Source organism: Heteronotia binoei, chromosome 3 (assembly GCF_032191835.1).
Source record: "Heteronotia binoei isolate CCM8104 ecotype False Entrance Well chromosome 3, APGP_CSIRO_Hbin_v1, whole genome shotgun sequence".
NCBI classification, from domain to species: domain Eukaryota; kingdom Metazoa; phylum Chordata; class Lepidosauria; order Squamata; family Gekkonidae; genus Heteronotia; species Heteronotia binoei.
The window spans coordinates 178,861,596-178,888,896 of NC_083225.1; the positions used below are offsets into that span (position 1 = coordinate 178,861,596).

General features: G+C 45.3%; 1 protein-coding gene across 1 annotated transcript; it reads left to right on the forward strand.

The window, feature by feature from the left end:
- Positions 1-3,377: 3,377 nt before the first annotated feature.
- On the forward strand, positions 3,378-25,879 carry CHORDC1 (cysteine and histidine rich domain containing 1). The gene is made up of 11 exons (XM_060234954.1): positions 3,378-3,735; positions 10,251-10,300; positions 11,223-11,279; positions 12,528-12,688; positions 14,750-14,850; positions 15,571-15,629; positions 15,949-16,019; positions 16,177-16,282; positions 18,372-18,491; positions 20,066-20,128; positions 21,659-25,879. Exons 1-11 carry the CDS (start codon positions 3,672-3,674, stop codon positions 21,809-21,811), a joined length of 1,005 nt encoding a protein of 334 aa, XP_060090937.1. The 5' UTR covers positions 3,378-3,671; the 3' UTR covers positions 21,812-25,879.
- The last annotated feature ends 1,422 nt before the right edge of the window (positions 25,880-27,301 follow it).

Consider the following 27,301-nt stretch of genomic DNA (forward strand, 5'->3'; position numbering starts at 1 on the left):
CTGCACAGGGCGGATGCAAACACCTCATAGCAGAGGTTGTTTGCAGATCCTGGCATGCTCTGACTCTACATTTTTCATAGGATTAAATCAGCGTCTGTCTAAACGCTGGTCTTCAGACCAGAAGATGAAGAAGATATTGGATTTATATTCTGCTCTTTACTCTGAATCTCAGAGCAGCTCACAATCTCCTTTACCTCCCCGCCCACCCACCCCCGTCACACAAGACACCCTGTGAGGTGGGTGGGGCTGAGAGAGCTCTCCCAGAAGCTGCCCTTTCAAGGACAACCTCTGCCAGAGCTATGGCTGACCCAGGGCCATGCTAGCAGGTGCAAGTGGAGGAGTGGGGAATCAAACCCGGTTCTCCCAGATAAGAGTCCGCACGCTTAACCACTACACCAAACCTGGAACCAGGTCTCTTACAGTAGCAGATTGCGAAGGATATAGGGTTCCCAGTTCCCTCCTGGCCACCAGCAGGGGATGAAGGAGTAGGGTTGCCATATCCAGGTTGGGAAATTCCTGGAGATTTGGGGATAGAGCCTAGAGAGGACAAAGACCTCAGTGGGGTACAACGTCATAGAGTCCACCCTCCAAAGCATCCATTTTCTACAAGGAAACTGATCTCTGATGCCTGGAGATGAGCTGTAATTCCTGGGGATCCCCAAGGGTTCTGGTCCAGTAACACTCACCAAAAGATACTTCGTAAGTCGCGAGTTCTGTCTTGCATTTCTGGGCCATGTTGGAGATCTCCTGGGCGTAGGAGCTCAGAGCTTCTGCGTAATCTTGGCAATTGAAAGGAATGACCGAGGGGTGACATGACAGAGGTTTACAAGATTATACATGGGACAGAGAAGGTAGAGAAAGAAGCCCTTTTCTCCCTTTCTCACAATACAAGAACTCCTGGGCACTCAGTGAAATTAATGAGCAGCAGTTTTAGAACAGATAAAAGGAAGTAGTTAACACGTGGAATTCACTGTCACAGGACGTGGTGGCTGCTACAAGCATAGACATAGGCCACTGTGTGACACAAAGTATTGGACTGGATGAGCTCTTGGCCTGATCCAACATGGCTTCTCTTATGGTCTTATCTTAAGCTTGACCATGGGATTTCAGGCCAATATTCCTTTTTAAAAAATGAATCCCAAGTACTATTAATGCAAACAAATGATGCTTATGAATTAGATATGCCCCAATGGTTTCTGGACAGGAGAAGATAGTTTTGGAGGGCAGTCACATTGGTCCAGTACATAAGAACATAAGAGAAGCCATGTTGGATCAGGCCAATGGCCCATCCAGTCCAACACTCTGTGTCACAGTGGCCAAAAAAAACAGGTGCCATCAGGAAGTCCCATCAGTGGGGCCAGGACACTAGAAGCCCTCCCACTGTACCCCCCCCCCCCCGCCAAGCACCAAGAATACAGAGCATCATTGCCCCAGACAGAGAGTTCGAACAATAAGCTGTGGCTAACAGCCACTGATGGACCTCTGCTCCATATGTTTATCCAATCCCCTCTTGAAGCTGGCTATGCTTGTAGTCGTCGCCACCTCCTGTGGCAGTGAAAATCGACACATCAACTTTAAACTGACACTTCAGCTTTGCATCATTTGTGTTTTGGGGGTGTATTAAAGCTATTTTTTTTTAAAAAAAAGTTGAATTCACACATGACCTTTAATGAACTTTTCAGCTCCTCTCTGTGTTAGCGAGCATATGTGAAAACTAGAAAGGCAGTTCGAAACATGAACTGGAATTCTAAGACAGGATGCTGGACCAGATGGACTACTGGTCTGATCCAGCGCAGCTTTCCTCACATCCTTTTATTAGATCACCCAGAATCAAGGTCTCCGCTCCAGCCCACTGAGATCAGCCTCAGGGTGGGGGAATAGCTGCTTTGGCCATCAAACTGTACTGAGGTTTCCCTCCCCTCTTCAAACCTCCCCAACCTCCAGAAATTTCCCATGCAAGTAGCGGCAGCTTAGAATCATAGAGTTGGCAGGAACCTCCAGGGCCAGCTAGTCCAACCCCCTGCATAATGGAGGAAACTCACAAATACCTCCCCCCCTAAATTCACAGGATCTTCATTGCTGTCAGATGGCCTGTTTAAAAACCTCCAAGGAAGGAGGAAAGGAAAGGTCCCCTGTGCAAGCACCAGTCGTTTCCAACTCTGGGGTGACGCTGCTTTCACAACGTTTTCACGGCAGACCTTTTTACGGGGTGGTTTGCCATTGCCTTCCCGGTCATTACACTTTCCCCCCAACAAGCTGAGTACTCATTTTACTGACCTCCGACGGATGGAAGGCTGAGTCAACCTCAAGCTGGCTACCTGATCCAGCTTCCGCTGGAATCGAACTCATTGGTGAGCAGAGGGTTCCGACTGCAGTACTGCAGTTTTACCACTCTGCACCATGGCACCAAGGAAGGAGGAAAAGGAAAGGGAAAGTCCCCTGTGCGAGCACCAGTCGTTTCCGATTCTGGGGTGACGTTCACAGCGTTTTCACTGCAGACTTTTTACGGGGTGGTTTGCTATTGCCGTCCCCAGTCTTTTACATTTCCCCCCCCAGCAAGCTGGGTACTCATTTTACCGACCTCGGAAGGATGGAAGGCTGAGTCAACCTTGGGCCGGCTACCTGAATGCAGCTTCCGCCGGAATCAAACTCAGGTCGTGAGCGGAGAAGTTCAGATCACAGTACTGCAGTACTGCTGCTTTACCACTCTGCGCCACGGGGATGGAGAGCCCACCACAAAAACAAAACATTAAAAGATAAGTCGAGGATTTCCAATTCTTCAAAGAATTAATTACTGCTTGCAGTCTAAAAAAAACATCGCAGTAGCTTTAAGAACATAAGAACATAAGAGAAGCCATGTTAGATCAGGCCAATGGCCCATCCAGTCCAACATTCTGTGTCACACAGCGGCCAAATATATATATATATATATATATATATATATATATATATATATATATATATATATATATATATATATATATATATATATACACACACACTGTGGCTAATAGCCACTGATGGACCTCTGCTCCATATTTTTATCTAACCCCTTCTTGAAGGTGGCTATGCTTGTGGACGCCACCACCTCCTGTGGCAGTGAATTCCACATGTTAATCACCCTTTGGGTGAAGAAGTACTTCCTTTTATCCGTTTTAACCTGTCTGCTCAGCAATTTCATCGAATGCCCACGAGTTCTTGTATTGTGAGAAAGGGAGAAAAGTACTTCTTTCTCTACTTTCTCCATCCCATGCATTATCTTGTAAACTTCTATTAAGCTTTCCCAAAGATTGCATTGCCCACCCGTTTAAATTCCCCGCCCAACTTTCCTTTGCCCGGGCATCAGCTTCAAACCACTGTAGTGCGCATGTCTGCACGTTGCGCGCTCTCTCCCTCTCTCTCTCTCTCTTCTTGCTGTCGCCCTATTCGTGCGCGCGCGTTCGCTCGCCTTCTTCGCGCTTGCGCTCTAAGCTTCCACTCCGGCCGGGAAGTTTCGTGAAGGTTCCCGAAGGCGCCGGTCGGTTCGGCTTTTTCCGGGGACGCTGACCGCGCTTCCTTCCTGTCAAGAAGCGGCTCTCTTGGGCCGGCTCGCCTCACTCGTCCTCGGTGTCGTTCGGCGGGCAGTGGGGCGGCGAGCGCCACGGCTTCTCCTTCCCTCCGTCCCTTCGGCCATGGCTCAGCTCTGCTACAACCGGGGATGTGGGCAGCGCTTCGACCCCGAGGGCAACACGGACGGTCAGGCCAGGGGGGAGGGGAAGAGGGAAGCACGCGCGGGGGGGCAGGGGGCGGGGCGTGGCAGGTGGGGGAGGGGAGGGGAGGGGGCTAGGGGGTTGAACCCAGGTGCTGATTTACATCTTCTAAGTTAACATTGGCCATTAACAGCTTTTCATAACAACGTTTTCTTTTTCCTTTACAAAAAGCGTGTGCGTCTATGTGGGTGTTTATATCATTATCATTAATAGTTTGTAATGTTTTTTTTTTCTCCTTTAGAAAGTGTGTGTGTGTGTTTATATCATTATCATTAATAGCCTCTCATAATTATATTTTCTTTTCCTTTCGAAAAAGTGCGTGTGTTTATATCATTAATAGCTTTTGATCATATTTTTTCCTTTAGAAAATGTGCGTGCGTCAGTGTGTGTTTATATCATTTTCATTACTAGCATTTCATTACTAGCCTTTCATTTCATTTAATTTTCATTACTAGCCTTTAGAAAAAGTGTGTGTGTATGTGTGTGTTTATATCATTAATAGCTTTTAATAACATTTTTTCCCTTTAGAAAGTGTGTGTGTGTCAATGTGTGTGTGTCTATATCATTATCATTAATAGCTTTTGATAATATTTTTTTTCCTTTAGAAAGTGTGTGTGTGTTCATATCATTATCCTTAATAGCTTTTAATAACATTTTCTTTTCCTCTCGAAAAAGTGCGTGTGTGTGTTTATATCATAATCAACATTTATCATTAATAGCTTTTAATAATGGCATTTTCATTTCCTTTAGGAAAAGTGTGTGTGTGTGTATACAAAGTCATATGTATATACATACACACACACACACACAGAGGGAGAGGAAAATGATTCTTTCTCTTTTCCCAGCATTACTAAGTTTTAGTTCCAGGGTATGGGGTTGCTTTAAACCATAAGTCGTCTGAACATAGGCTTTCAACCCTTGCCATAGGTGGAGGTTGCACAAGAGCATATATAAACTAACTTGGCAAAAAAAAAAAGCCTCTTTCAAAAATGTGTTTGCTGTGATTAAACAACTGTAGCCTATGAGTGGGAGGCAGGTATTGTGGTGACCGTGGCATTAACAATAATAGCATATTAACAGACGCACGGTTTCGTTGCTTTAATGGTAACAGTCAGAGATGACAATGCTGGTAGAGGTAATAATGTACACTGATCAGCGATACAATGAACATGGTGTGTGGCCCATCTATAAAACGAAACGGTTGTTACGAAACTTGCATTAATAATGGCGCCCACAGTGTATATAATTAGTGCCACCGTGTTTGCCTTTTGACCCAGCAGGCGTTCTATGTGGAAAATGAGGGTGGGGAATGCAGGATGTCCTGAATTTCTGCCCCCACATATGCACATGGTGTGTTAATACGTGGTGCTGTATTTATAGCTCTTTCTCTCTTCCTTGTTGCCTGCCATTCTCCCAAAATTAGGAGCAAGTGACAGCTTTAAAGTCTAAATTCCCTTCAAATCAGTTGCCCCAGCACACATTTCCTTCATGTATCTGTTGGAAGAGATGGATAGTGAGTGACTCACAAAAGCTCATATAGAAATAAACGTTGGACTATTTACCTATCACAAATGAACCCCCAGTTAGCCATCCATTCAGTCCTTGGTGGCAAAGGGGGGCTACATTTGCACCCTTTTTTTTTAATGTAGCTCACCTGAAACTGTTGGAAGGACACCTGTTCTTACTACTTTTTCCCCCCTCCTGTCAAACTTTTACTACTCTTTCCCCCTCAACCCCTCATGGCTACATAAGAGGAGCCCTGCTGGACCAGAATAGTCATCCATCTAGTCCAGCATCCCATATCAGATAGCAGCCAATTAGTTCCTCTGGAGGACCAACCGCGGGGCACAGAGGCAGAGGTCTTCCCTCATGTCATCTTCCTGGCTCTGGGATTCAGAGGTTGACTACCTCTGAATGTGGAGGTTCCCTTCAGTTACCACAGCTAGTAGCCACTGATAGATTTCTTATCCATGAATCTGCTTAATCCCGTTGTAACGCTATTCCTGTAGCCATCTCTGCATCCTCTGGCAACTTTTTGTTACAGTTTTCTCCCCCTTCCTGGTCGTGTTTGGTGTAGTGGTTAAGTGTGCAGACTCTTATCTGGGAGAACTGGGTTTGATTCCCCACTCCTCCACGCAGCTGCTGGAATGGCCTTGGGTCAGCCATAGCTCTTGTAGGAGTTGTCCTTGAAAGGGAAGCTGCTGTAAGAGCTCTCTCAGCCCCACCTACCTCACAGGGTGTCTGTTGTGGGCGATGGGGAGGTAAAGGAGATTGTGACCGCTCCGAGACTCACAGTATAGGGCAGAATATAAATCCAGAATCCAATATCTTCTTGTAAATTATGGTTTAGACTATACTGGATGAATATTTGAGTCACTTCATGACCCCGATAATGTTTCAGGTTTATTCTGGGGACATCCTTCTATGCTCCCAACAAGCGAACAGTGGTCTTGAGTTACTAATGACTTTCAGCTATCTTTGGAGAGGAGCCTGAGCACTGCTCGTGATGTGTGTTGGTGGATGCCGTTTTCCAAAACTTCATCAGGCTGTTGCTTTAATAGAACAGAACTGTTGCCGTAACTGGATAGCCCAGGCTAGCCCAATCTTGTGAGATCTTGCTAACCCTGGCAAGTCCTTGGAGGGGGAGACCTCTGAAGGAATGCCAGGGCTGGGACATGGAGGCAGGCAACAAGCCACCTCTCTGAAGAATGTCCAGGTCCCAGTAAGGGTCACCAGTGGTCACCATGGATGCAAGGACACAAATACTAAAATATATATATATCACAACCATATTTATCTCTAAGCTGAGCTAGTGTGAGCTAGCTCACAGTTTTCTAGCTTCTGGCTTACACATTTTTGTCTTAGCTCAGGAAGGCGAGGCGGTGGTGGCTACAAGCATAGCCAGCTTCAAGAGGGGATTGGATCAACATATGGAGCAGAGGTCCATCAGTGGCTATTAGCCACAGTGTATTTTTGGAACTCTGCCTGGGGCAAGTGATGCTCTGTATTCTTGGTGCTTTGGCGGGGGGGGGGGGGCACAGTGGGAGGGCTTCTAGTGTCCTAACCCCACTGGTGGACCTCCTGATGGTACCTGGGTTTTTTTGGCCATTTTGTAACACAGAGTGTTGGACTGGATGGGCCATTGACCTGATCCAACATGGCTTCTCTTATTTTCTCATGAAGGATTGCCCCAGAGCACACTAATTTATGTAGCCGAACTTGCTCACAACTTTAATGCCAGTAGCTCACAAAGTAGCATTTTTTGCTCACAGATTCCACAGCTTATAGGGCGCATTGATCACAACTGTTGCTTCACCAAAGAAATTTCCATTGCTGTTTGGATCGGTGGTGTTCTTATACAAGATCTCCAGAAGTATATACACCATCTTATTGGTCTGTAAGGTGCTACTGGACTCAGATCTAGCTGTTCTCTTGCAGACCTTCCGAAACGACATTATCACTACTATTAATAGGAGTGTAATGTTGTGTTATAACAACTGTTGGAACACAGCCCAGTGCCCTGACAAGAGTAAAATGTAAATTTAGACTAGGAGAAGGAGACAGTAGCTCAGTGGTAGAGCATCTGCTAGGCATGTAGAAGATCTCCACTCCAGTCCCTAGCGTCTCCAATTGAAAAGTCAGGCGAGGAGGTGATGCGTGACTCCAGAGAACTGTCAGTCTGAATAGATAGTGGTGATTTTGATAGGCCGATGGTCTGATTCTGTATAGGGCAACTTTAAGTGTATTTGTCCCCCTTTGCTTTCAGTGGCAGAGACTTCCAACATGTGCTTAAATCTCCCAAAAAAGAAACACCGAAATAAGAGAGAACATAACATAAGAACATAAGAGAAGCCCTGTTGGATCAGGCCGATGGCCCATCCAGTCCAACACTCTGTGTCACATAAGAACATAAGAGAAGCCCTGTTGGATCAGGCCAGTGGCCCATCCAGTCCAACACTCTGTGTCACATAAGAACATAAGAGAAGCCATGTTGGATCAGGCCGTTGGCCCATCCAGTCCAACACTGTTACACAGTGGTCAAAATGAGGTTAACTGTGGCTTGATTGTGGTATTTGTCCTACCGGAATGGTTGAGTTGTGCCCGGTCAAAGCCTGGGTCAGAAGCCACATGTGAACCTGATGCCTTCTGCATGCAAAGCGGATGCTCTACCATCCTCTCCAGGCAGTTACATGTGACAACAGTGGGTGCATAATTGTTATTGGATAGATATTGCATTTATATCCCTCCCTTTACTGTGAATCTCAGAGTGGTCACAATCTCCTTTACCCTCCCCCCCCCCACAACAAACACCCTGTGAGGTAGGTGGGGCTGAGAGAGCTCTCCCAGAAGCTGCCCTTTCAAGGACAACTGCTGCGAGAGCTATGGCTGACCCAAGGCCACTCCAGCAGCTGCAAGTGGAGGAGTGGGGAATCCAATACCTTCTTGTAAATAATGGTTTAGACTGTTTGGTGTAGTGGTTAAGTGTGCGTACTCTTATCTGGGAGAACACTTGCATCTGCTGGAATGGCCTTGGGTCAGCCGTAGCTTTCATAGGAGTTGTCCTTGAAAGGGCAGCTTCTGGGAGAGCTCTCTCAGCCCCACCCACTTCACAGGGTGTCTGTTGTGGGGGGAGAAGATATAGGAGATTGTCTGAGTCTCTGTTTTAGAGACAAGGGCAGGGTATAAATCTGCAGTCGTCTTCTTCTTCTTCAAACCCGGTTCTCCCCGATAGGAGCGCACGTTTAACCACTATACGAAACTGGCTCTTTAATAAACCAATGGTGGCAGTAGGATGGCAGAAGCATGGATACAACACTTAGAAATATGTCCCTGGGTTTCGCTGCCATTAAGGACTCAAGCAGGTGACCTCATGGAAGAGGTGGGTTTGAAAGGGATGAAAGGTGGCAGCGTGAAAGCCTTGAGCTTCTTTAGGTGGGGTTTGCTTGACAGCACGAGGAGCTGGTTTTCAAGAAATGTGAGCGCAGAGCTCCCTTTGGCATTCAGAACTGGTTCGTCCTCCACATCCCAGCCTTGGGTTCTTTCTCGAGAGAACCTGCAACACAAGCAGGGCTGCACCAAGCAGGCAGGTGGAGCTGGGCATCGTTTATGGCAGATGTGTGGCCTACAGAGATAAAAGTAAAAGGAGGCCTGCCTGTTGTTTGTGAAAGTCATCTTTCCAAGTAACCTTGAGGAAGTATCTGAAGGAACTGAATTTATAAGTGGCCCCTACTTTTTCAACTTGAGCTGCTAAATCCAGAGTGACGCTTCTGTAAAGCAGGATTCATTTGAACAGTAACTTTCATATTTATGCTAATAGTGCTGAAAATAGTGTTGCTTCTCCCCTTTTCCAAGGAATTACAGAGCATATTACCCCTTTAGTACTCATCTGGTTATGAGGGGCACCTTTGAGGGGGATGTATTAGTGATGTTTTTGGTAACTGTATTTGCTGCATGAATCCTTGTGCTAGAGGAAAGTTGAGACATTATATTAGTTCTCAAGAGGTTTGGGTTCAGGTCCCCTTTCAGGTGGCGATGAAGGACAGGGCATTCTCAGTGGTGGCACTCCCTCACTGGAATACCCTTTGCCTGACTCAGATCGCTCACTGGCTTTCTTTAAATGTTAAGTTGATACCTTCAGTAGGTTTTTAGAAGGTAACTGTTCCTTGATTGTTTGCACCTCAGTTCTGGTATAATAAAAGTCGGACCTTTCTAGTCTATCTTGGTTCTTGGTGGGGGCAGTATAAATATTTTAAATGTTTATACTGCCTCCACCAGGAGAGCCAGTTTGGTGTAGTGGTTAAGTGTGCAGACTCTTATCTGGGAGAACCGGGTTTGATTCTCCACTCCTCCACTTGCACGTGCTGGAATGGCCTTGGGTCAGCCATAGCTCTGGCAGAGGTTGTCCTTGAAAGGGCAGCTGCTGTGAGAGCCCTCTCCAGCCCCACCCACCTCACAGGGTGTCTGTTGTGGGGGAGGAAGATAAAGGAGATTATGAGCCGCTCTGAGACTCTTCGGAGTGGAGGGCGGGATATAAATCCAATATCATCTTCTTAAAATGTTTTAAAATTAAATCGCATCCTCTTCTTATGTTCTTATAATGGGTTAGATTGATATATGGAGTGTAGGTCTATCAGCGGGTACTAACCATGGTGACTGAGGGGAACCTCCACATTTAGAAGTAGTTAACCTCTGAACCTTAGACCCAAGGCGTAACATCAGGGGAAGGCCTTGGCCCTCTATACCCTTTTGTTGGCCTTCCATATTAAGTGGTTTGCTGCTGTGTTAGGCTGGATGCTGGTCTAGGTGGACCACCAGTCTAATCCAGCAGGACCCTTCTTATTAATGATTCTTGTGTGCAGGTGGGTGTTTCTGGTTTGCTGAAAATATTTGTGTAGTTAAACCAGATTAAATGAGTTAAAGAATGGAGTAAATTGCTAACCCAACCTATAAATCAAAAGCATCTTTAACTGACATTTTCCTCTCTTTTTTGGTCTTTTTTAGTGTCATGCACGTATCACCCAGGAGTACCAGTCTTTCATGATGCTCTTAAAGTAGGTGTGCAAATGTAATTGATTCTTAATCTATATAGCATGTGCCTAACTGAGCCACCGCCTGTAACTGTTTATGATCAAATTTATGATATGATATGTTTTAATTGTTATTTATACTGTTTTATAATGTTGTTATCTGCCCTGAGCCCTTTTTGGGATAGGGTGGAATATAAATAGTCTAAATAAATAAATGGCCAACGCCATGCTGGGAATTATTAGGAAGGGAATTGAAAACAAATCAGCCAGTATCATAATGCCTCTGTATAAATCGATGGTGCGGTCTCATTTGGAGTACTGTGTGCAGTTCTGGTCGCCGCACCTCAAAAAGGATATTATAGCATTGGAGAAAGTTCAGAAAAGAGCAACTAAAATGATTAAAGGGCTGGAACACCTTCCCTATGAAGAAAGGTTGAAACGCTTAGGGCTCTTTAGCTTGGAGAAACGTCGACTGAGGGGTGACATGATAGAAGTTTACAAGATAATGCATGGGATGGGGAAAGTAGAGAAAGAAGTACTTTTCTCCCTTTCTCACAATACAAGAACTCGTGGGCATTCGATGAAATTGCTGAGCAGACAGGTTAAAACGGATAAAAGGAAGTACTTCTTCACCCAAAGGGTGATTAACATGTGGAATTCACTGCCACAGGAGGTGGTGGCGTCCACAAGCATAGCCACCTTCAAGAAGGGGTTAGATAAAAATATGGAGCAGAGGTCCATCAGTGGCTATTAGCCACAGTGTGTGTGTGTATATATATATATATTTGGCCGCTGTGTGACACAGAATGTTGGACTGGATGGGCCATTGGCCTGATCTAACATGGCTTCTCTTATGTTCTTATGATTATTTTGAGATTTTTCAATCAGAATGCAGTTGGAAGTTTTTTTCCCCCCCATGTTTTTTTACCATGCTTACTTTTTACAGGGCTGGTCGTGTTGCAAGAGGAGAACCACTGACTTCTCTGATTTCTTAAGCATTGTGGTGAGTATTAGTAACACTGTTAGTAGTTACTGCAACATTCTCTTGATCCTTGTTTGCCAAATCCTGATTCAGCCGATCACTTCATGCTAGGATGACCTGATGCAAAAGGAGGGCAGGATCCTGGGCCTCTCAATGGTTCTCAGCAGATGTGGTTTTTCTTGTGCTTGCATAACAGTTGGGTTGATGAAACGTTCTCCTTTAAGCTATTAAAGCTATGGAGATTCTGTTTGCATCTGAGCACACTGTTTTAATGCTAACAGCCAGAGTAAATTTGACCTTGAATGTCAAACAAAATGCAGGTTTGGGCATAGTTCAAATGAAATTAAGGGTGAACATGCAGTCATTTTTAGTGAAAGAAGTCATTCCATAGCAACTACTCTTATGAAGGGGCTTCCTTGTGTTATTCACCTTCATTGAGAGCTTAAAATTATTCAGAACATCTATGTAAAAATAGAGTTGGGGGCCCACAAGGACTTGTAGGGGACATCACATTTTCCCTTGTATCCTCTCCCCTGACTGATTGCTCTTTCCCTCTTCCTGGCAGCTCCCGTTTCCTCTTCTCTTTCCATGCTTCCTGCCCTCCTTCTCACCCACCTACTTTTTATCTGACATCCCACCCCCCATTTTAAATATTTTAGTATGCTTATGTACAGCTCAGTAAATAAAAGCTACTATGCATACTTAGGAAGAAAAACATTTTAATTTTTACTTCCGTGAATGACATGCTAGTATGGACCTGGCGTCCCTTTAATATTCAGCCCCATTAATTAAAACTGGTCCTCTGCGATTAAAGTTGAATTGATCAAATGACATTTTAACATCCCCTCTCCTAAAAGACAGCAGCCCTTTTTCTTAGAAACGTATCTGTGGAAAATCATTCGCTGTTCCCCGGAAGCGGCAGCTGGCAGAATTTAGGTTCACGTGTTTGAACATCGTCTGATGATAGATTTTTGTGAAACTTCTATGGATTTACTACTTGCACGTTTTGTTTCAATACCCTTTGAGTAGACATACTCATTTTCAAGGATGTTTGCATTACCCGCAGATGCATCATAATTTTGAAAGCATATGTGTCCGGATTATTGTGCATGAGAAACATATAAGGAGTCAGTTTGAATTACTGCGAGTGTGGCATTTTCTGGCAGTTGTCAAGAGATGAAGCATCAGGATTAGCTTGCAGAATTACACTGGTAAAGCTGAATGACACACAGTTGATGGTGCAAGCGTGTTTTTCCCCCCCTGCAACAGGGTTGTACGAAGGGCTTCCATAACAGCGAGAAGCCACCCGAGCCAGTCAAGCCTGAAGTCAAAACTACCTCAGAGCGAAAAGAGCTAGCCGACTTGAAACCTAAATTTGAAGAACACATCATTCAGGCACCAAAGCCAGTGGAAGCGATTCGGAGGCCCAGGTACTGTCTTGAGATTGTGCATTCATGTCAAATATACTTCCAGTTGATAGTGTATTTATGTAAGTCCTGTATGTTTGAAGGTGGATGCAGTATTTATGCACCTGCAGTGTTAAAAATAGGCATGTTAAGTAACAGTTTAAACTATGAAAAAAATATCAACTGCACATTTACAGGCTTGAGATTTGTCTAGATACGTACATTCCTCCTACTGAGAAAAGGGCCTTTTAAAAAGCTCCTGCTGTCAGTCTCTGTCTGGTACTGCAGCACAGAGGACAAGAAGGAACAGCAAAACCATCCGACTTATTTTCGAAGGATGTTTATTACAATTACATGGGAGCAAAATACCCTATAACCCTCCCCAGTGCCCTTTATCCACTTCATTTGGAAAAGCTACCCCCTCTTTATCATATATGCATCTTCGTCAGGTTCTCAGAAATTTCAATGTTGAATTGTGACACTCGGATACCGTTGGGTTTTATAACAAATTGAGGAAGATGAGAACAAGGGAGAGGCCCCATTTTGGAGATAAAGCACATGGCTTTGCATATATAAAGTTCCTAGGACTATTCCTAGCTTAAAAAAAATTCTCCAGTGGTAGGATTAGGAAAGGATTTGCTTGAGGCTCCAGAGAAGCATTAGCCAGTCAGAGTAGTAGACAGGACGGAGCTCGATCATTCATCATCATCCTTTTCAGGTCTGGGGTTGGGCTTTAATCTTCGGATGCATTTTTTATGACACATAACCTTGAAAGATGTCTTCCATTTTTCACCTTTTAAAAAACCCACCAAAAGCAAGCAAGCAGTTATTTCCACTGATGTCTGCACAAAGCAAGATGTGACCTTCCATGTGAAGTTTCTGTGTAACAGTTGAAGACCGGTTTTCTGGTAGTGATTCAGGGTTGCCACTTTCTGGAAAGTCAGGGAAATTGTAATTGGGCAGGGAAAGTCAGAGGAATTGGCCTGAAGTCAGGGAAATTGTGATTAAAATATATTCTAGCAGTGGATTTTTGACCTGCTGCTGCAAGAGCATGATCTGTTCTTGTGGCAACTGAAATAGAGAAGTAGCAGAATACAAGTAAAACTTTATGATGCCCTTTACCAGTTCCACCTTTTTCTCAGCTCCACCCCCAGCTACCAGCCCAGTGTGTTTGTTGAGCTCTGTCCCTGCATGATTTCCAAGGTCTGCCTGTAGCATTTGCAAAGCAAGGCCAGTTTAAACGTTTAGCAAAATATACAAACTTTAAACATTTAACTCTTTTCATTCCTACCTGTTAGTACTGCATTTAACTTACTATAAAGATAAGCATGTTTTGGGGTCATGCATGTGTATGGGATGGATGTTTTGTCATGTGCTAAACCCAGCACAGAGTTTCAAATGAGTTTTGCCACTGTTGGATTACACAGACAACTAGCACTTTCTTCTCTACACCATGCAAAGTAAATTTTGTTCCTGCTGGAGTTTACGGAGTACCAGCTCTCTCACCCTCTTTCCTGACTTCTCCCATGCGCAAAAGTTGCAAATGAGGGTTGTCTGCTTCTCTAGATTGCAGAAACTCCACTTCCTTTCTTGCTGCTGATCTGCTCATTATGCTTTCTGGAACCAGAAAGTGAAACTTCCCCAGTTTTGGAAAGTTCTTGTTAGCATTCAGAGTTTACTTGAATTGAAGTTTGTATCTTGGTGAAATTTTTGGTGCAGTTGCAAAACAGATGTTGCTGCAGTTAATGTTGAAAGAAGCTGATATTAAATCTCTTACTTTGACAAATATTTTTGCAGTTGAGACTTGTGCCGTTGTAGCGTGGAACATTTCATTAAGCCTTGCATTAATGCAACATGACCTATTCATTTTTTAACTTGTGGTTATATTTGAATGGTGATCAGAGAAATCGACAATTGTTGGTCAGGGAAAGTCGCGGAAATGAAAAATAAAATCGTAACGGCAACCCTGTGATCTGACTGGCTAAAGTCATGCTTTCTCTTGGAAGCATATTAAAGCCGCTGTTTAGTTGTTTTATATTTTAACCTTGACAGCCAAAGCAACTAATGCCTCTGTCCGTCCTCTAGCCCAGATGAGCCGATGACTTACTTGCCGCTGAAAGTATCCGCTTCCTTGAAGCAGGCATTGGACAAGCTCAAACTGTCATCAGAGAACGAAATTAAAAAAGGTATGCAGTTTGGTAGGATTCCAAACGTTACTCGAAGGGGAGAGAGCGTTGTGTGCTCGTGCCAGCTTTGGAAGGGGAGAGAGTGTTGTGTGTTCACGCCAGCCTTGGAAGGGGAGAGAGTGTTGTGTGCTCGTGCCAGCCTTGCTGTATTTCATATCCCCATTAGTATTAATTACAGTTCAGGGCACTAGGCAGAGAGCTGTCTCGTTCTAATTGTTTTTCTCGTGGCTAAGGCAAAAAAAATACGCCCTGACCTGGACGGCCCAGGCTAACCGGATCTCGGAAGCGAAGTAAAGACAGCCCAGGCTAGTATTTGGATGGAAGGCCGCCAGGGAATACCAGGGCTCTGGCTCAGAGGCAGGCAAATCACAAGCCACCTGTGAACATCTCCTGCCTTGAAAACTCTACAGGGTTGCCATGAGTCAGCTGTGGCTTGATAGCAAAAAAGGGACTAAAACCTACGTTGGATCCAGATTTTCTATCAACAAAATAGAACTTCCCTGTCTCCCCCCTCCCGTGGGTACAAAATGCTGCCCCTGCGGTTAGTGGACCTTGAGGAATTTGGGTAGGGGGGACTACAGTGGGAAGAGGGTGGAAATTACTAGTTTAGTCTGGATCCAGCCCCACAGTCTTGCCTCTTCTGTACCTATATAAACTTGAGGAGGGTGGGGGGGGGGTAACCATGTCTGCAGCTTCTGAGAATGAAACATTCTTTTGCAGAAGAGGATAGCGATGAAATAAAGGTTGGGACTTCGTGTAAAAATGGGGGCTGCACAAAGGTAAGAATTCAGATTTCACGCCGCATTCGGTCAGATGCTTAAAAAACCTCGTCCCCTCTTTTCAACAGTTCACAGGCTCGACTTTCCAAAGTGTTGTGTGACCCCTTTCTCATAGCTTACTAAGAACTACAATATGTAGTTCTGATATTTGCCCATGATCCTCTTTATCAGTGGTTAGAGAGCGATGTGGGAAGTGCCTACTAAAGGACTTCTTCAGTCCACAAATAACTGCTTGAGTTCCACCAGCTTGAGAGTCGGCTGCTGTCTTTCATTTCATTGGCTAGCAAACGACTGATTTTTGTTCTAATGTTTACTGCAGACATTTGAAGGACCAGACAGCATGGAAGAAGAATGCACATACCACTCAGGTGTGCCTATATTCCACGAAGGGTCAGTATCACGTACCCAGCAACCTGGCTTCCTTAACGTCTGTATAAACCCTACGTTATTTTTCTCAGAAAATTAGCTTGATATTACCTATAGAATGGAAGTCGGGAGGAGTGCCGCTGTAGCCAAACGATTTCTTGAAACTTATTTAAATCCGCAGGATGAAATACTGGAGTTGCTGCAAGAGGAAAACATCAGACTTCAATACCTTCTTGGCTCAAGAGGGCTGTACGACAGGAACACACGTGTGGATTAAGAAGGATGTTGTAAGTAATTTTGGCCTGCTTTGGGGGCCCTTGGCTATGTTATGAGAGTTTGGATTGAAAATATATCCTTGGCTAGGCTCTATACCCAAGCGTACTTGTATCAGTTCATTAATTTTCTTTGTTTCTATTGGCTTCAGTGAGACATGCACCTCTGGCTGTCTCTCTCATAAGCTTCTGCCCAGTTGGGGTGGAATTCCAAGGTGGTCCAAATAACAATTCCCTTTGGTCCAAATAACAATTCCCGCCATACTTTGTTTAAGGGTAAGTGTCTGTGTTCTAGAGGCAATTAAAATGTGGTGTCAGTTATTTACATAGATGGCTTCAAGAGGGGATTGGATAAACATCTGGAGCAGAGGTCCATCAGTGGCTATTAGCCACAAGATAGAGATGGAACTCTCTGTCTAGGGCAGTGATGCTCTGTATTCTTGGTGCTTGGGGGTGGGGGGGGGCAACAGTGTTGGGGAGGGTTTCTAGTGGACCTCCTGATGGCACCTGGGGTGGGGGTTTTTTTGGCCACTGTGTGACACAGTGTTGGACTAGATGGCCCATTGGCCTGATCCAACATGGCTTCTCTTACGTTCTTAAAATCTTACAGAGCAGGCATCAGAAGGGATTTGAACACCCCAATAAAGGAAAGCCCTAAGTTGTACTGATGTAGAGCTAAGCAGGGTGAAAGCTTAGTAATGCCATCTCTCCGAGAAAGCATTTGGGGTAATGACAGGAAAATGGAGGTGCTCCTGCCATGTATGAATGATATCCAAAAGAGCTTTCCCCGGCTTTGCTGTGGTTTGGTGAAGCAGGATGTATGGTCTGCTGGAGAGCCGGCATGCCTGCTTGTCAGTTATGTTGCCTGCCGCCTTATTGTCTCCCCCACATTCCATCAAACTGGAACAGGGACAGTTCAGAGGATTATGGTGACTGAGTGCAATTAGAGTCTCATTTCAAATCCATCACTGTATTAAAGAGTGGGGAGCGTTTGGCTTTTGTTTTAACTCACATCTGTCTGAATGGATATGCTTTGTGCCTTGTTACATTGACTTGTGGAGAAGAAAGAAAGTTGAGCTGTACATACCAATTCCCCCAGACTGCATATCCTATGTAATGACGTTTAGGCTGAGTTGTGTCCTTTGAGCCTTTGCTCATGCATATGAATCTTTCCCTGCCTTCCCTTTTCTCTTGCAACCCCTAAAAATCCTGTGCTGAGGTTCTGGGATGCTTGTGAGCAAAATTCTATATGACACTGGGGTGGGGGCTGGAATTATACTGAAGCAAAATGATGGCATTTTCCATCTATTTGAGCTAGCAGACTGTAGAAAAGAATTATCCAAGGCAGGTGGGATGTATGCGTATCAGATACAAGGGGGCAAACTTCGTCTATGCTGAGAAGCAGCCAGAATTGAGGTTTGTTGTGTGTAAAAATCTGTTAAACAGCTTGACTCTTTACAAGATGGTGGTTTGGTGCTCTTCTAGGATTCTTTTCTTTGCTGTCCTTTTGCAAAGTGCAATTCAGAAAACGGGAAGAACCGTTTCAGGGGGGGAAGGTCTTTGTTCAGCTAAGTTGGGGAATCCTTTGGAGACTCTTCAGTAAAAACTGTGCTGAAGGATGCTGGCTCAGAGTTTCGTAGTCCTTTGTGCTGAGCCCTTGGCCATTCCTTCATGTGGATTTCCCAGGCCAGTACCTGAAGTCTGTTTGTCTCTCTTAACTTTTAAAAAAAACACTTTTATCTCCTTTTCATGTTGTAACTTGTCACTTCAGTACAGAATCCAACCTCTGTTACTGCTGTAACTGCTTATTACACTTATTAAGGGATGCTTATTAAGGAATGTCTTTTAGCGTAAATGTTTCATTTACACCTCAAGAGTCTGTTCTGTCTTGCGGGAGGGGGGGGCGTAAATGGGCAAATCTCGCATCTGCCAGCTTGAAGTGGGTTTCAGTTTATTTTATTGCACAGACCTTCTCACGTTCTTTACCTTGATGAAAACCGTATGATGATGGCCTTCTGGCTGTCCTCCTCTTCTGAAAAGTGTAGGCAGGATTTCTAGGCAGACCGCAGCCAAGCTGTGTGTTTCTTTCCCACTTTTTCTGTAGGGGAAAAAGATGATTCCATGCAGGCACGATTGGCATCAGACTGGAGGCGAAGTGACCATTTCAATATATGCCAAGAACTCTGTTCCTGAACTCAGCCGCGTAGAAGCAAACAGCACGATGGTGAGTTTACTAGTGCTGGTTCCCTTTCTCTTTTTCTCTACCTCTAAAAATTTTTCATTGCCTGACTAATGACTGATCTATGTACTCAGGGGAAAGAATGTGGTACCACTCTTGTAAATGCAGGAAGAATTGCTGTTTGTCTATGGCTTGGCACAAAAATAAAATAAAATAAAATAAACTCCTCCCTGCTTGCGGAGATCCAGCACAAAGGAGAGTTCTAGCTGAGTGTTTAAAACTTGTCATGTTGGGTGTGTGTGCGTGGCATTTAGTGCAACTGGCTCCTCCGTGTGTTAGAACACAATGTACCACAAGCGAGGAACCGATCACACAAGGAGCTTTCCAAACGTTTAGCTCCAGGTGACTTCAACAGGTGATCCAAAGAACACCCAAGGGTTTTGAGTTACTGTATTTTTCGGACCATAAGATGCACTTTTCCCCCCCAAAAAAGTGGGGGGGAAAGTGTGTGCGTCTTATGGTCCGAAGGTACGTACCTGGGGGGGGCGATCTGCTGCCTCGGCCTCTGATCCAGCGCTTCCCCCACGCTTGCCTGCCTGGCTCCATCTTCTTCAGGCAAGCGCTGGGATCGCTCCACGTGGCCCCACCGCAAACCCAGCGCTTTGCAAGCGCCGGCTGCGGAGGGGGCAGCGTGCTTCCTCCTTGTCTGTCTGCCTGGCTCCACCTCTGATGCTTAAAGCAAGCGCTGGGATCGCTCCCTCCGCCCTCCGATCCCAGCGCTTGCTTTAAACATCAGAGGTGGAGCCAGGCAGACAGACAAGGAGGAAGCACGCTGCCCCCTCCGCAGCCGGCGCTTGCGAAGCGCTGGGTTTGCGGTGGGGCCACGTGGAGCGATCCCAGCGCTTGCCTGAAGAAGATGGAGCCAGGCAGGCAGGCGCGGGGGAAGCGCCGGATCAGAGGCAGCGGATCGCCCCCCAGGAGGAAGGTGCATCCTATGGTCCGGAGCGCCTTATGGACCGAAAAATACGGTAAGTTATTTCCTGTTCCTAGAATCATAGAGTTGGAAGGGACCTCCTGGGTCATCTAGTCCAACCCCTGCACAGGTGCAGAGGGTTGATGTCTGAAATGGAGCAAAACCCTTCAGAATGTCTCTCTAAAAGGGGAGAGGTTTTGTGGAATGCAAGTCCCGCAACATCCTGTCCCTGTTTATTGCAGTTTGCCCCGGTGATGGGTGCAAACTTAATTGCTCCAACCAGTCACAACTAGATGTACAGTGTGTATAGTTTAAAACTGTCTAGTTCTATGGTAAAGCTAGTTCGTAAACATACTGAGAATTTTAGTCTCTGCTGTTTTGGGGGACGCTTAGAGTTGAAGTTTCGAGGCTGCACTTGAACAGAAATACTAGACCCAGGTGGGCTTTAGACCTGCAGCCATTTGTCAGGGTGTGGATTGTGTGAGCCTGAGCATATTCGCTTCTCAGGAGGTTCAGTTGAATGCTATGAGGCTTTCTAATGAGCACACTTAGGACTTCAGCCTTTGTTGAATAAAGAAACACGCGCTAGAATCCGAAGTGCTGTGTGTTTACTTGCTGTTGCATAACCTTTTTTCCACCTTTTCAGTTAAATATCCACATTGTGTTTGAAGGCGATAAGGAGTTTAATCAGAATCTGAGTTTATGGGGGGTAAGTACATGTGCATTTTCATTCAGGAAAATATCAGATAGCTTTCTAACATGTTCTGGCCTAGATTCCACCACTGTGCTCTTTTTTTAATGGCTTCCAAGTGCTTGGCATTTGTAACTTCTGAAGTGACAGGACTGAGTAAGAGATGAAATTTATAATGCAAATATAACCTGGCCTTCGGCATATGCGTAACTGGTATCTCTCTTACTTGTGTGTCTTGACCTGATTGAGTTAAACATGCCCCAGTGCGTCTCTGTCTGTCACCTTGTTTTGGAATGCAGTTTAACACATCATAATCTCAAAGGCTTTCAGTTCGTCATGTGTGAATTCCAATTTATTGCAAGCCTGCAACATTGGGAGAATAGCCTATTTGCTGGGTGCAATAGAGTATTTTCCTAGCCTTAGGCATTTGGGTGAGGTGTGTGGAATTATAACTGCTGCTTCTGCTCTGCTGCTGCGGACTCTTATCTGGGAGAACCAGGTTTGATTCCCCGCTCCTCCACTTGCACCTGCTGAGATGGCCTTGGGTCAGCCATAGCTCTGGCAGAGGTTGTCCTTGAAAGGGCAGCTGCTGTGAGAGCCCTCTCCAGCCCCACCCACCTCACAGGGTGTCTGTTGTGGGGGAGGAAGGTAAAGGAGATTGTGAGCCGCTCTGAGACTCTTTGGAGTGGAGGGCGGGATAAAAATCCAATATCTTCTTCTTCTTCTTCTTCTCAGTCTCCCTAGATCGCTTGTCTTCATTTCCAAACTTCCCCTTTTTGAGGGCACTGGGAAGAAACTCATGATCTGGACAACAGTGGCCATTGAGCAATTTGCTCTCCTGGAAAAATGTAGATGATGATGATGATGATATTGGATTTATATCCCGCCCTATACACTGAATCTCAGAGTCTCAGAACAGTCACAATCTCCTTTACCTTCCTTCCCCACAACAGACACCCCGTGAGATAGCTGGGGCTGAAAGAGCTCTCCCAGAGGTTGCCCTTTCAAGGACAACTCCTACGAGAGCTATGGCTGACCCAAGGCCATTCGAGCAGCTGCAAGTGGAGGAATGGGGAATCAAACCCGGTTCTTCCAGATACAAGTCTGCGCACTTAACCACTACACCAGTCTAGCTCAATGGTAACTACCTATTCAATAGGCATGGTAAAGCTAGTTCACAAGCATACTGAAAATTTTAGTACATGGGGGATTTTTAAATTGGGGTCCCCAGTCTGAACAGGACTACTTTGTTGCGCACTTCATTCTGATAGAGCTTGCTAAGAGAAGCGGATAGGCCTCCCCAGCTTTGTACTGGTGCATAACAGCATGGCAGGTATCTGATGCGTGGCAATTACAGTTTGTGTGATTTACCTAAAGGGGGGGGGGAACATTTCTGTTTGGAACAGTGTGTTGAGGATCTCATTTTTGTGGTGGCCGTGAGAGATACACGAAAGCGTAAGAGCTCTTCATTTATTTTATTATATTTATATCTCGCCCTCCCCTAGCGGGCTCAGGGCGACTAACAACGTGTTTCATGTTCTCCTCCAGGTGATCGATGTGAAAAGGAGTTATGTAACGATGACGGCTACGAAGATCGAGCTCATTATGAGGAAAGCCGAGCCCATGTTATGGGCAGGCTTGGAACTCCCAGCATCCAAACTTCAACAGAAACAGCAGCAGGACATCGCGGAACAAGCTTGAAGCCCAAAAGAGGCCAGCCAATTTCTCATAACAAAGTGGTGACTCGCAGTTGTAGTATGATTTTTGTATGCAACCAATTTTCTTTTAAAAAAAAGAAAAGAAAAAAAAAGAAAAAACCATTACAAACCTTGCATTCCATCTCCAGCGCAGCGCTAGGCTTTCCGAGACACGGTGGTTTTATTTCCTCAGCTTGAACTTCAACCACGCGGTTGAGGTTGAGGCTGATGGCAACGCTGGTGAATCCGTTTGTTGCAAAGGAAGCTTCTGGGTGTTATGCAGAAATTGTGAGAAATCCCACGGAGGTGGCCTTATGAGCGGCTCACTCCTGCTTTGAGCGGAGTTTTCCTCTCATGTCTCATTTTCCCCAAAACCTTCTTTTTAAAAGTAGCATAAGGGTTAGTTTTTCTGGATGTAGAAAGCCTGTGTCCGGGTTGTACCACTGCAGAAAGGGATCCACCGGCTCCCCTCCTCCCACACGCGCACACGGGAAATGAGATGTTGGAGAGAAAGTATTCTCTAGCTTTCAATGTAGAAAAGTTTTATTTTGGTGTGGCAGAGCTTTCGGTCACGTGAGTCCTTATCTACCGCCTGAAGCAGTTTGGCCTTAGTTGCAGAGGTTCAAGCAAGGGAACCCTGTGTGTTTGCTTTTTAGCTGCGGAGGTGGCATGTGCCCTAGTCGCGTGAGCACAGACACCCAGCAGCCAGAGAGTCCTGCCTGTGCATAGGAGATCCTGATGACTGAAACGACAGCCTCTGAGATAATTCTCTTTTGCCCTTGTTGGGACCTGCGAACAAGAGAAGTCTGGAGTTTCTGCTGTGAAGGAATTTGCAGTAATCTAGTTGATTTTAAGTAGCATCTTTCTCCAAACAGCTGGACTCCAGAGCTGCCCAGTCATTCCATCCCATCTGGTCTTGGGTTCTTCCTGTCCAGGCCTGATCAGATGCAATGAGCACTCAGTCATCATCTTAAATGACAAACAGCGCACATCAGATGTCGTTCTGATATAGACCACAGCCTCCTGAGAGAATCTTTCCTGAGCCCTCTCGAAGTGGCTAAGGATCAATGGGGGAGCGCTGTAATTTGTAGGGCTGGCAAACACCACTCTGCTGGTTTTTGGAGCGGGCACTGCTCATTTAATAACAGTGCAAGCAGTACCTTTCTGACGCAATCGGTTAGCCGGTGCCTGGAAATGACTTTCCTTTTTTGTGAAAAGGTATAACAAGCTCTGAAACGTAGGTGAAGAAGGGAGCAGCCTCTGCTGAGTAAGCAAAAACTGGGATTAAAGGTAATTTCTCAGAATGAGGGCTTTGGAGACTGCAAACGTCTTCTGTGATTGAGCCGTCTGTTCTTATTAGTGCTCATCCAGTGGATCTTGGGTTTTGGTGTTTAGGGACACAGGTTCCTTTTTGGGGCTGCTGCAGTTTTATCCCTGCCTGCCCATGCAATGCAGCAGTGTGGATTTCCAGAGGTGGCAGAACGAGCTGCGAAGGCGTCATTTCTTTTTATTGCTTTGCTTGCGAGAAGTCTGCCAAAAAAAACAAACCAGAGGACTAGGGCACAACTCCCTCCCGGGCATGTTTTTCTAGATTCCCCCTCGCAAAGAATGATTAACATAGATGAACTCAGGGGGAAAAAAAATGTGACCCCTTCCTTGTAAATTGAGGCCGTGTGATCTGGCCTTCTGACTCTGCATCCAGCCACTTTATTGCTCCTGTATTCTGTTTTTACGTGTAGCCCTGCTCTTCATTCCTTTGCCGAAGCTTTGCCCGGTTACTGCCTCTCAGCAGCTCCTACCTGCCGTGCTGAAGCAGGAAGGAGCCAGCCAGGTTTTTGCTTTTCCTTCCTGTGGCACGGCATTGGTCAGAGAGGCCTGGAGCAGTAGCTGGGGTTAGCGGTTACTTTGAGTCTGAACGGAAAGGGCTGCTTCATCCCAAACGTTGTCACGGATGGGAGGGAAATGCCCTGCCCTCTATGGAAGCATTTCGGTTTGCTTGTTGTAAATCGTTGGAAAGTTCCCTGTGGAGAGTTGGCAGGTTAAGTGCGTTCCCCTTGTCGTAGCTCAGCATAGATTTTTTTTTTTTTCCAATTGTTGCTCGTTCCTTGCTAGTTCTTAAGCGGTCACCTTCAGTAGGCAGCTGAAATTCTGGCCATCCAAATTCTCCTAGAGAGTTAACGGAAAATAATTATTCTGGGCCATATGAAAGCCTTCCCCTAGAATTGCTTTTGGTTCTGTTCGGAATTTTAGGAGTGTGACTTGAATACAAATGCAGCAGCAGGCTTCTTTTACCATTTTCCGAAAATCCTCGCTCGTTTTGGTATGAATTGCAAAGAGACACTCTCCAGCCACGTAAGAACCAAGCACTGTGCATCGCAGTGGTTTCCTTCGTTATTTGTTAGCTGCTTTTTAGTAGAATTGGGTGCTGCAACGCCAACGCCTGGTTCTCTGCCTTCAAAAGAAAAGCCAAAGTCCTGTTATAGGCCAGAGAACAGCTGGTGTTCCATCTTCACAGCAGAGCGTATCCTTAGAGTGAACGCAGGTTTAGTCAAAGGAAAGACTAGAAGCTGCTGCTTACTTTGATCAGTCACAGAGGTGCGAGATTGTACATCCAGGACGTTCAAAAGGAAATCGATTTCCTTTTGGAAATATTTTATATTGTGATGCCTTTGTAAATGGTTCTTGCTACAGGGTACAACGATGCACTTCCGTTGGTTGGCACTGTGTTTTTCTTCCTACTAAGAAGTCACCGTGATTGCAACTACGGAGGCGGTTGCCTTTTTAAAATTCTGCATTCCCCCAGCTGCCTCAGCACTGTATATTACCCATAATACTTAGATCCAGCTTGCAGGGCAGCTGGAACTCAGCAACCAGGTAGTCAGACCTCCGGGGGACTGTCAGAGCCAAGGTGACAGCTGCAAGCACTTGCTAGAGAGCCTGTCTTCAGTCATCGCAGGGCGGCTACCGCTCGCTGCCTCACTTGCTCTCTGTACAACTTATCGGTTGCTTGTTACAGGGTGAGTGTCCTATGACCACAACTGGAGAACTGGAAAGGGGATTTCACGGAAATCCCATCATTCCCCCATGCACAACTTGTGGGCTTTATTCGGCTTGGAAGATCACATGTACTGTGAGCTGTCAGGGGCTCGAAGCTCTCAGGTTTCTGTAGCCCCAAATCAAGCAGCCAAAAGAATTTGATCGAGCCGCTGATGGCCTGTAGTACATGGCTGGTATTCTGCGTTTGGCTTGCTGGGTCTCAAAGTTGCGCAAGCTGGTTCTCCCTAGCAGTTGGGAGTCACCCTGAGTTCTCTGGCCATGTTGGTTCACAGGCTACTATTTTGGTCTGGGGCTTTAATTATATATATATAAGAAATCCACAATGAATGTACGTAACTTGCATTTTGCATGACTTTTCTTTCCCGGCTCAAATGATCTGTTCCAGCCGACTTCGGCTGGATATGCATGCGTGTGCATCCTGGTTCATAGTTGGGGGCCAACCTGTGTTCAGACTTGCTCATTTTGGTTGGGAAAGTTATACAACCAAGTCACCACTTCAGTCAGTACTGTTATATTAGTTGTGTTGCCTTGAAAAGGAAAACAAACAAACAAACAAATTTTATTCTGTGTAATTCTTTGCTTTAAAACAGCATGTGATTTTTTAAAAAGAAAAAAAAAACTTACAGTAGTGGTTCTGTTGAGTTTTCCCATATTGCAACCAGGAACTTCATTGTATATAGTAATTAAAAAAAATAGGTGTCTGGAACACTAGAGGTTTTTTAATTGATTTTTTTCCAGTGTGCTCCCCCCCCCCGCCCCCCTTTGCATGGATGTTTCTTAAGAGGTCTCATGCCTTCAGACCTTTTTGCTAAATTTGTGAAATAAATTTGTGAAATGGTTAACTGTACCCTGGTTTTATCAAATTTTTGATGTCTGCGGCATTTGGAATTGTGGGCCGGCAGGGTTGGGGGGGAGGGAGAGCAGGGGAAAAGAACAAGGGGTTTTTCTGTGTTTTTGTACAATGGTGGGGGAGCAGCTTTTGTGTTATGCAAATGAAAATCTTGATTATACAAAACTTGCAAGGACTGTTTTCTGTCTACCTTTCTGCTATCTAATGTATGTTTCCCAGCCAAACATTTTCCCTTGGGTTTTTCCTCTCATGGACTACCTGATGGATTTCTGTGTTGATATAATATAATGCAGAAGGCAGACCTGTTGGCAGATTCACATTAAGTACATTGTAGGTGTATACCTTAAAATAACACACTGGGAGCAAACTTTTTTGACAAACAGTGCCAGATGCTGACATATTCATTGGTAAGCTTAGGTTTGCTGTTGTATGCTTTAAAAAGCAAAGTAGTCTAGACATTCATTTTTTTTGTGACATTCAGACTCCCTGTCAGTTAAATTTCTTTGCATCCGCTGAAGGAAGGAGTTGGTTTTTATTCCCCTCTTTTCTCTATCATAAAGAGTCTCAAAACAGCTTATAATTCCCTTCCCTTCCTCTTCCCACCTTGTAAAGTGGGGCTGAGAGGGCTGTGACTGGCCCTTGGTCACCCAGCAGGCTTCATGTGGAGGAGATGGGACTTGAACCTGGTTCTCCAGGTTAGAGCCCACCACTCTTAACCACTCTACCACGTTGGTATCCAATGGTGTTGTGGATTCTGGGGTGTATTCTAGGTGCATACAGTTCATGTGGGGTATTGTGCAAACTTATTGAATGAATTTGTTATGGGAATGCTTAGAGGTATTTGGAGTTTTCTTTGGAAAAATCTGTCTGTTAGTGGTAGAGTACTAGCCAAGGTGGTGGATGGGGCCATTGGAGAGCAATGGAGTGGAAGGATTGCAAAAGGAAGACAGGGAGATAGCCATGCATAATTGAGCTTCTCTGCTATCTTTGAACCATAGCCCAGAGCATCTGTTTTCAGGGCAGGTTTCTGAATAACTGGGTCAACTAGAAGTCATGAGAAGTGTCACTTTTAGGGCTAATTAACAAAAACCTGACAAGTCAGCAGGTCTGGGTGGTACATACCTGAGGGGTTTTTAAGGAATTCAACTGTGAAAACATTGTTAGAAGTCTGTGTGATGTCTCTGAAATTAGCCTCCCTACAGGACGACTGGAAAGTACTGTATGTAATACTAACTTTTAAAGGGAGTGCCCTGAGAAGTCTAGGCAGTTGTACCTGTCCAGGATAAATTGGTTGGGAACACATGAAAGACAGAACACTGTGATTCCTCAAACTGGAAGTCCTGTCTCTAACCTTTTAGAGTTTGAGAGTGTTTTACAAGGATGTGGATAAAGGTGAGCGAGTCAGATGTACACTTTTGCCAGGGCCACTCACCAGAAGCTCCCAATTCAGCTTGAACTGACATGGTATAAGAAGATGGGTCTGCTCATAGATTAGAACCTCAATGACAGTAGAGTGGGAGCCAGTAGACAGTATTCAGAATGAAAGGAAGTAAGTGGTGGCTTCTGCCAGGTTCTGTATTAGAACCA